The 9739-nt window shown below is 50.1% G+C and overlaps 1 protein-coding gene across 1 annotated transcript; it reads right to left on the minus strand.

The window, feature by feature from the left end:
• Positions 1–19: 19 nt before the first annotated feature.
• Positions 20–5819, minus strand: LOC109141784 (uncharacterized). Its single transcript, XM_019273497.2, has 5 exons — positions 5694–5819; positions 4078–5154; positions 3746–3901; positions 3396–3488; positions 20–3177 (listed from the first exon to the last, which is right to left on the minus strand). Exon 5 carries the CDS (start codon positions 3135–3137, stop codon positions 87–89), a length of 3051 nt encoding a protein of 1016 aa, XP_019129042.2. The 5' UTR covers positions 3138–3177; positions 3396–3488; positions 3746–3901; positions 4078–5154; positions 5694–5819; the 3' UTR covers positions 20–86.
• Between the last annotated feature and the right edge of the window lie 3920 nt (positions 5820–9739).

Below are 9739 nucleotides of genomic sequence, written 5' to 3' on the forward strand. Positions count from 1 at the left end.
ATTATTGTCTGTGCATCTGTGGTGGGGGGTCCAGATGGGGGATGGGGGGTGGGGGTGGAGGTGGGGTTGGGGATGAGGGGCAGGGGCTACAGGGGTCCTCCAGAGTTCAACAGTCTCACAGCTTCTGGGAAGAAGCTGTTCCTCAGTCTGGTGGTCCTGCTCTTAATGCTCCGCAGCCTCCTGCCCGAGGGGAGAGGGGCAAACAGAGCGTGTGCGGGGTGAGTGGGGTCCTTCATGATGCAGGAGGCCCTTTTCCTGCATCTGGAGGTGTAAATGTCCGTGGTGGTGGGTAGGCTGCATCCCACAGTCCTCTGTGCAGCTTTAACCACCCTCTGCAGAGCCTTCTTCTCTGCTGCAGAGCAGTTGCCGTGCCACACGGTGATGCAGGTGCACATGACGCTTTCCACCACACATCTGTAGAACGAGGTCAGGACTGAGCTCCCCAGTCCAGCGCACCGCAGCCTCCTGAGGAAGTAGAGGCGCTGGTGTGCCTTCCTAACCAGATAGGAGGTGTTGGTGCTCCAGGTGAGGTCGTTTGCGATGTTCGCACCCAGGTACCTGAAGCTGGAGACCACTTCCACCGCTTTCCCTCCGATGTGCAGGGGAGGGGGGAGATGTCTGCCCCTTCTGAAGTCCACGATCATCTCCTTGGTCTTCTTCACGTTGATGCAGAGGTTGTTTTCTCTGCACCAACCCTCCAGGTGTTCCACTTCCTGCCTGTAGTTCGACTCGTCGTTGTTAGCGATTCGTCCAACCACAGCTGTATCATCTGCAAACTTCACTATTAGACAGCTCGGATGTCTCGCTGAGCAGTCGTGTGTGAGCAGAGTGAACAGAAGGGGGCTCAGCACACAGCCCTGGGGGGAGCCTGTGCTGAGGGTGATGGTGGAGGAGGAGACATCATGGATCTTAACAGACTGCGGCCTTTTTGTTAAGAAGTCCAGAACCCAGTTGCAGAGGGTAGAGCTCAGCCCGAGTGTGGTCAGTTTCGAAACCAGAGTCTGCGGTCTGATGGTGTTGAATGCAGACGTGAAGTCCACAAAGAGCAGGCGAACATAAGAGTCCTTGTTCTCTAAGTGGGTGAGGGCTGTGTGGACCACAGAAGAAATGGCATCCTCTGTGGATCGATTCTTTCTGTATGCATACTGGTGTGGGTCCACAGTGACGTCGATGCAGTCTTTGATGTGGGCCATCACCAGTCTCTCGAAGCACTTCATGACTATCGGTGTGAGGGCAACCGGCCGATAGTCATTCAGGCCTGTCACTGTGGAGGTTTTGGGGATGGGGATGATTGTGGCCGTCTTCAGGCAGGTAGGGACCGCTGCTTGTTGGAGGGAGGTGTTAAAGATGTCTGTCAGGACATCCGTCAGCTGGTGTGCGCAGCTCCTCAGCAGCCTCCCGGAGATGTTATCGGGACCCGTGGCTTTGCGTGGATTAATCCTCTGGAGGGTTCTCCTCACCTCTGCTGGGGTCACGCTGAGAGGCTCTTCACCTGGTGGTGGAGTGAGTCTGGTGCTGGGGGAGGTGTTCGGGTCATCAAAGCGGGCGTAGAAAGTGTTGAGAGCGTCGGGCAGAGAGGAGTCCCTGGGGCACTGTGCATCTCTGGTGTTGTAGTCTGTGATGCACTTTATGCCCCTCCACATACTCCGTGGATCGTTAGATGTAAAATGTCCCTCGATCCTCCGGGCATATGTGGCCTTGGCCCTCTTTACTCCTGCTATCAGCTGTCTCCTAGCCGCTCTGAGTGCCAGTCTGTCACCTGACCTGAACACAGCATCCCTGGCTTTCAGCAGAGACCTGACCTCCGCATTCAGCCAGGGTTTCTGGTTCGGGTAGACTGTTATTGTCCTGGTGGTGGTGACATCCTCTGCACACTTGTTGATGTAGCCGAGGACAGCCGACGTATATTCCTCTAGGTCCACCTGTCCCTCAAGGGCAGCTGCCTCCCTGAAGATTTGCCAGTCTGTGCGCTGGAAACAGTCCTGCAGTGTTAGGGCCGCATCACTGGGCCACACGGTGATAGTCCTCTGTGTTGGCCTGTGGCGTCTGAGCAGAGGACGGTAGGCGGGGACCAGCATGATGGAGATGTGGTCGGAGAGGCCCAGGTGGGGGTGGGGGACGGCTCTGTATGCGTCTTTTTTGTTGGTGTAAACACGGTCCAGCGTGTTATCTCCCCGTGTCGGTATGGTGACATGCTGGTGGAACTTAGGCAGAGTGTCTGTCAGGTTTACGTGGTTAAAATCCCCCGCTACCACGTAAAATGCCTCCGGGTGCTTGTGCTGGAGCGAGCTGATGATGTCATGAAGCTCCTTAAGCGCTTCGTTGGCCTTCGCACCCGGCGGGATGTAAACAGCCATAACAAACACCGCCGTAAACTCACGAGGCAAATAGTGTGGCCGGCACTTCACAGTCATATACTCTACTGCCTCGGAGCAGTGGCTGTTCACCAAAGCACAGTTCGTACACCAACCTTTGCTCACGTAGACACATAATCCGCCCCCGCGGGCTTTCCCCGACTGCTGGTTACGGTCCGCTCGGAAGAGAAGCCGGCCGTCGATCTGGAAGGCTGAGTCCGGCATGTTGTCGTTCAGCCAGGTTTCCGTAAGACAAAGCACCGCACAGTTCCTCATCTCACGGGAAGCCCTCAGCCTCAGTCGAAGCAGGTCCATCTTGTTGTCCAGAGAGCGGACATTGGAGAGGAACAGTGGCGGGATCGGTGGTCTCCCCGCATTAGCCTTTAGCCTGGCTAGCAGTCCGCTCCGTTTACCCCTCTTCTGCTTCCTTGCACACCGCTTCCGTTTGCCCTTTGTCCAGCGGGTACCTCTGCGCCAGCCCGATGTCCTCAGGAGCTGCAGTCTGCCCAGCAAGGCCCTGAGTCCAAGGGCCGCTCTTGTTGTTAGTGGTGTTGCTGTTGTTGTGTCTCTGACCGAACCATCCTTTATTTTGAAAAGTTCGGTTCGGCTATACATTGTACGCTTGTTAACCCAAGCAACACGAGTGAAGTTGGCCTCGGGACCAACGGAAAAAGTACTAAAAGAGGGCTTGACCCCGGGAGCACGAGAAGCCGCTGCACTGTTGCGCGCCGCCATCTTGTCAACATCTGCACCTGGATTTTTTATCACATAGATGCCGATCATCGTTTCATCCAAATCTCTCTGGGTTTCATCAGGGTTCTCACTGTAGAAACAGACAAAAAGGGACAACAATAATTTAATAAAAACGTGCCCACTGAAAACACATAATTCACAAGAAACTTGCACCATTTTAATATTCACATTGATAACTGACTTCACTAGTAAGTTAAGTCAGTTAAATAAAATAAAAAAAACATTTATGAGAGCATATTTAGCACTCTATTCAATGTTGAAAAAATATAACTTTAAAACAACACTTACTCCGTATTCCTTCACTAGCTCTTCAGGGTCTTCCTTGAGATACAAAGCTAGTGCCTGGAGGCTGCATGCTCTCCTTGTTTCGATGGAGTCGTACTGCAAAACAGGAAATATACTGTATAAACAAGTCACTGACATTTAGAAGATAGAAAAAAATCCAGAAAATGATCCCTGACACAGATGTTACTGTAGTTGGCCAGCCAGTCTTCATGCAGAGGTCACTCAGACAATTATAAAATCAGTGAACTACAGGTACACTTGCCAATTTGTTAATTGTGTTAGTATAAGTATAAAATTATAATTATCCACAGCAACTGAGGTATCCATTACTATGCAAGTATTTATACACAAACCTGGTCAATAACAGCCATGATCTTTTTGATTTGGTTTCCTGCTGCTCCCCCTTTCTTACGGAGCACTGTAGCCAACTTGTCAGAGTAGTGGTCCAGCTGCGACATAAACTTTGGAATGAGCGGGATGGTGGTTATCCGCGTGAACTCTGCGCTTACCTAAGTACATGTTCCAACAAGACAAAAACAAAAAGTGCAGAAGAAGGTTAACACACAACTTAAAATTTACAAATATATAATATGAACATGTTTAGGTACTTTATGCAGAATTTATCTTTAAAGTTTAGTTAGATATAGGCAATAAGTACAATGTCAAAATATCTTTGACCAATTACCAGAAATATTAAAGTTCTGATGATACTTTCAAGACTTGCCTCATGTTCCATAAAAAGAGCTGGCCATCTACTTTTGAATTCTGCAATGAAGGGCATGTCTTGAACCACCTCATGCCGCCAATGAGCAAAGGTTTTCTCCATCTTCTCTTTTATCACCTGATGGTTGTTCCATTTCTTGACCTCAGATAGCAGTTCCACTCGCTCCTTCTCAAGACTCTCTCTGTCTTCTCCAGCTAAGTAATGAGGGTAGAAATTGACTTCAGCTCTCCTGGGTTTCTTCACTTGGTTAGGACTTGAAGAGTTACCAGGCTTTCTGTTTTTCATGGAGTTAATGTTCATTTCTGGGCATCCCAAGCTCCTAAGCTTAGTGCGGTAGTTGCCCATTTTGTACTTTAAGCTGATTTTCCAACCATAGTATCTAGTAACAGAGCCCTGTTCCTTTAAGCATGGATGTTTTATGATCAAAGCTTCTGCAACATCATCTAATTGTGCAGAGGTAGGGTATCCGGCTGTGTACTTCATTATTTCAGAAGCCAAGGCCTGCAAAATGTCTGACCTGACTTTGGAACTTGGGTTCAGCTGCTTGCCTTCAGCAAGGAGTATCTGGTTTGCGTTTGACAGCTGCATCTCTACTTCATGGCAGAACAGAGGAATAGGGAAGCTCCGTGGCCAGCCTTGACATCTTAGTGACGAGGATGAGGTTGAAGTTGAGGAGGTTGACTCAGAGGATGAAAGTATATCAGTGTCTGCAGAGCAATCATCCATACCCTGAAAAGGTGGAGTATGACTGGGTACCTGTGTTGACTGCTCACTTGGTATAATCACTTTTACTGTTCCTTTGTCTTGGAAAACTTGCGTTTGAAGTCAGGTTCATAAACTGGTCAAAATCATTGTTCATGTACTGCAGTCTGAACTCTCCTTCAATTCCACACTGTTTTTGAATCTCAAATTTAAGATTGTCCACAGAGTCTGGTATTCCAGAAGGCAAAATTAGCTTCACATAGCTCTCTTCTCCTAGGACAATCCGAAGCTTTGCTGGAGTAGACATCATGTGCACCTTTACATCCAGCTCTTACTCTGAAAGAGAGAGAATATTAGTGTAAAGTAGAGCAGAGCACCACTACTAACAGGAATTGCGACATCTTTACAAACTATGCTAAGTCATGAAAAACTAAGAGTAAGTAGACTAAGTTTATGTTTCCCCACCCTGTGTTGCACTATGAACAAAAGAAAAAGCTCTTTGTTCTGCCTCCACTATTGTACAACTAAATCAACCAAGGGCTAAAAACTTTCATTAAACATTAAACTCTGATCAGGTAGATCTTTTCCAATCATTGTAATTTCTAAATCAAAATGTATTTCAAATACACACAATACACTGTAAATAAACTAACTTTTAAACTGTGAGATTTTTTTTTTTTTTACTTTGACAGAGGTATGCTATGGCACCTATAGATTTAATGACTTTATGCCAAGCTACACAAAGTGTTAACCAGTATCAAAAGAACCAGTGGATGTACAGAGGAGAAATGGTATCTAAACATATTGTGTAAGTTTGGGTTAGTTAGAAATACTACATATTGCCCAAAACAACCCAAGGATTCCTTTAATATTACCTGAAGAGTGTATGTATCTTTTCAATGTAACCATCCGCAGAGAGCCAGAGGAGGTCTTCGAAGTATTCCCTCCACAACCCAAGTTGTCCCCAGTCGAGGTCAGCAGCACCCCACCCCCACTGAACACAGTGTTGACAGTGCACTGCTTCCCCTGCCTGAGCGGCCGGATGGTGGTCCAGAACCTCCTCGAAGCCGTTCGAAAGGCCGCACTTCGCTTAGCACGTCGATACCCGTCAGCTGCTTCAGGAGTCCCACAGGCCAAAAAGGTTCTGTAGGACTCCTTCTTCAGCTTGACGGCATCCCTCACCGATGGTGTCCACCAGCGGGTTCGAAGGCTGCCGCCGCGACAGGCACCGACCACCTTACGGCCACAGCTCCGGTCAGCCGCCTCGACAATGGAGGAACGGAACCAAGTCCACTCGGACTCAATGTCCCCCGCCTCCCCCGGGAAAAGGGTTTTCAAAATCGTCAGCCAGAGCGGTCTTTAGTTCTGAAAATAATAACTCATGCGATTTGTCGTGGTTTTTGTTGATATAAGGTGCCAAAAAATAACTTTTAACCCGAAATTCAGAAGAGCACGTGGCCCCCAGCCTTCTGCCTGATGCATCAGTCTGCAGGACAAAAGGGAGAGAGAAGTTAGGTGTGTGGAGAAGAGTCTCCCCACAGGGGGCCTGCTTTACCCTCTCAAGCGACACCTGGCACTGCTCCGTCCACTGGACCGGATCTGAGGCACCCTTATGGGTGAGGTCGGTTAAGGGGCTGGTCAGCTCTGCGAAGTTGGGGATAAATCGCCAGTAATAGCCGGCCAGCCCCAAAAACCGCCGCACCTCTTTTTTTGTCTTGGGCCTTGGGCAGGCCGCAATCGCTGCTGTCTTATCTACCTGTGGACGCACCTGCCCGCCGCCCAAGTGGTACCCCAGATACCGTACTTCCCTCCGTCCAACTTCACACTTCTTCGGGTTGGCCGTGAGCCCGGCCTGCCTCAGTGACTCGAACACCACAGCCACCTGCTGCACATGCTCCGCCCAGGTGTTACTGTAGATGATGACGTCATCCAGGTAGGCGGCAGCATATGCAGCATGCGGACGCAGCACCCGGTTCATGATGCGCTGAAATGTGGCTGGGGCCCCGAACAACCCGAATGGAAATGTGACAAATTGGTACGGAGTGGAGAAGGCCGTTTTCTCCCTAGACTCTGGAGATAGGGGAATCTGCCAGTAGCCCTTGGTCAAATCCAGCGCCGTAAAAAAAGCGAGCAGTGCCCAGGCGATCCAGGAGTTTGTCGACCCAGGGGATTGGATAGGCATCAAACTGTGAAACATCATTCACCTTGCAATAGTCCACCCAGAACCGGATAGACCCATCTTTCTTGACTACAAGAACGATGGGGCTACTCCAGGCACTGTGGGACTCTTCTATTACACCCACCTTCAACATGGCTTTCAATTCAGCCTGAACCACTTTTCTCTTGTGTTCAGGTAGCCGATAGGGCCGTGAACGCACTGTCAAGCCCGGGTGAGTCTCAACATGGTGTTGAATAAGGCTTGTGTGTCCTGGCAGGGGGGAGAACACATCAGTGTAACGCTGCTGCAACCTGGCAATGTCTGCTCTCTGGGACGGTGAGAGATGGTTTTCAAAACGGAGCAAGGCAGGATTGGTCGATTTTGGTACCTCAGGCCCCAACTCATCTCTCTCTCTAATTGTCGTCACCAGGGAAACAGACTCAGCCTCTCTCCAAGCTTTAAGGAGGTTGAGGTGATAAATCTGTGTCGCCTCTCCCCTGTCAGATCGCACAAGCTCATAATCAACGTCACCCACTCGCCGTGTGACCACAAAGGGCCCTTGCCACTTGGCGAGTAATTTGGAGTTGGAAGATGGGAGCAATACAAACACTTTATCTCCCGGTGAAAACTGTCTTAACCTAGATCCTCTGTTGTACAGCTGCTGCTGACGTTCCTGGGCCCGGAGCAAATTCTCGCGTGATAACTGTCCTAGGGTGTGAAGTTTTGCTCTTAGGTCCAGGACGTACTGAACTTCGTTTTTACTTGGGCTCGGACCTTCCTCCCAGCTTTCTTTAACCAGGTCCAAAACCCTGTGTGGTTTTCTGCCAAACAGCAGCTTAAAGGGAGAAAATCCTGTGGAGGCCTGGGGTACCTCACGCACTGCAAACAACAGAGGATGTAGCCATTTATCCCAATTACGATTATCATCGTGCACAAACTTACGGATCATGGACTTCAAAGTCTTATTCAGGCACTGAACGAGGCCGTCAGTTTAAGGGTGGTAAATACTGGTTCGAATAGACTTTAATAATCCGTAAAGTTCTCTCAGTGTTCGTGACATAAATTGGGTGCCTTGGTCAGTCAGGATCTCTTTCGGGATCCCAACTCGGGAGATAACTTGAAACAGTGCCTGCGCCACACTCTTTGCAGAGATGGTGCACAGCGGCACTGCCTCTGGATATCGTGTTGCGTAATCTACAAGGACTAACACAAAGTGATATCCAAGTGCACTCCGGTGAAATGGCCTGGTGAGGTCCATCCCAATGTGTTCAAATGGGACCTTAATCAGCGGTAATGGGCGCAACGGCACTCTTGGGATGGCTGGTTGGTTAACTAACTGGCATTCGGGACAAGACGCACACCAGTGGCGCACGTCTGCCCGAATGCCTGGCCAATAGAATCGTGCCATTATCCGGTTTAGTGTTTTATCATATGCCATGTGTCCAGCCATCGGGTTGTAATGAGCCGCCTGGAAAACTATTTCCTGACGGCTTTTTGGGACCAACAATTGGGTTATTATGTTATCTGCTTGAGTGTCACGACTCACTCTATATAATCTGTCCCTACGCAATGAAAAATGTGGATACGTTAGCGCTGCGTCAGGGCGCACCATGTGACCATCAATTTGTATCACTTGGTCGAAGGCAAAGCGTAGAGTATCATCATGAGACTGCTCAAGTGGAAAATCTTCCATGGAGTCAAACACAGGAACCTGCACTCACTCGCCTCCTGAGAAGGCACCGCTGGCTCCCCCTCCCCATCTGCAGTGTCGGACAACCTCGTGTCACCGCTGAGCACAGCGCACATATCCCATGTCCCTGTCGGTCGTGAGCGCACCCCCACACACTGCCCCACTAGCCTATCAAACCCAGGCCAATCTGTGCCCAAGATCAGAGGATGCGCCAGGCGGGAACTAACCGCAGCCTTCACACTATGCTTTTTACCCTTGTAACGAATGCAGGGGAGGGGCGAGCGGGTGTGTAATGCGGGGGATCGGGTACTGGCGTGGGTCTCCTGTGAGGTGCCGGGCTGGGACGGCCGGAGGACGCTGGCTGCGCCTCTGATGCCTGGCCCTGGGAGTGGACGGCCAGATGGTCTTCCGCGAGGGCAACGGCAGCTGCCAGGTCGACGGGGCGGTGACAACGCACCCTCTCGAGGGTGCCAGCCGGCAGCCCCTCCACGAACTGCTCCCTCAGCTGCTGGGCATAGATGAACGGGCGATCGGTGGGCCTCCTCGGCCGAATATCCCAGTCGGTCGAGGACAGCCCTCTTTACGGACTGGTAAAGTCCGTAAAGAGCCCCCGCCCGGACCAACATCGCCTCCAACAGCTGCGTTTGCCTCTCAGTCTGCTGCTGAAGCGCCGCAAGCTGTTGCCTAAATCAAATCAAATCAAATCAATTTTATTTGTATAGCCCAAAGTCACAAAGTACATTTGCCTCAGAGGGCTTTACAATCTGTACAGGGAGTGACACCCTCTGTCCTTAGACCCTCGGTTCGAGTGAGGAAAAACTTGCCCACAAAAAACCTTTAACAGGGAAAAAATGTGGAAGAAACCTCAGGAAGAGCCACAGAGGAGGGATCCCTCTCCCAGGACGGACAGACGTGCAATGGATGTCACGTGTACAGGACAAATTAACACAAACATATTGTACAATTACAATGACAATGAATCACAATGAATGATAAAAATGATTACAGTAACAGATATGGTAGTAATAATGACAGTAATAATATATGTAGTGGGCGTCGTGCAGGATCACAGC

Source organism: Larimichthys crocea, unplaced genomic scaffold (genome assembly GCF_000972845.2).
Source record: "Larimichthys crocea isolate SSNF unplaced genomic scaffold, L_crocea_2.0 scaffold503, whole genome shotgun sequence".
NCBI lineage: Eukaryota > Metazoa > Chordata > Actinopteri > Sciaenidae > Larimichthys > Larimichthys crocea.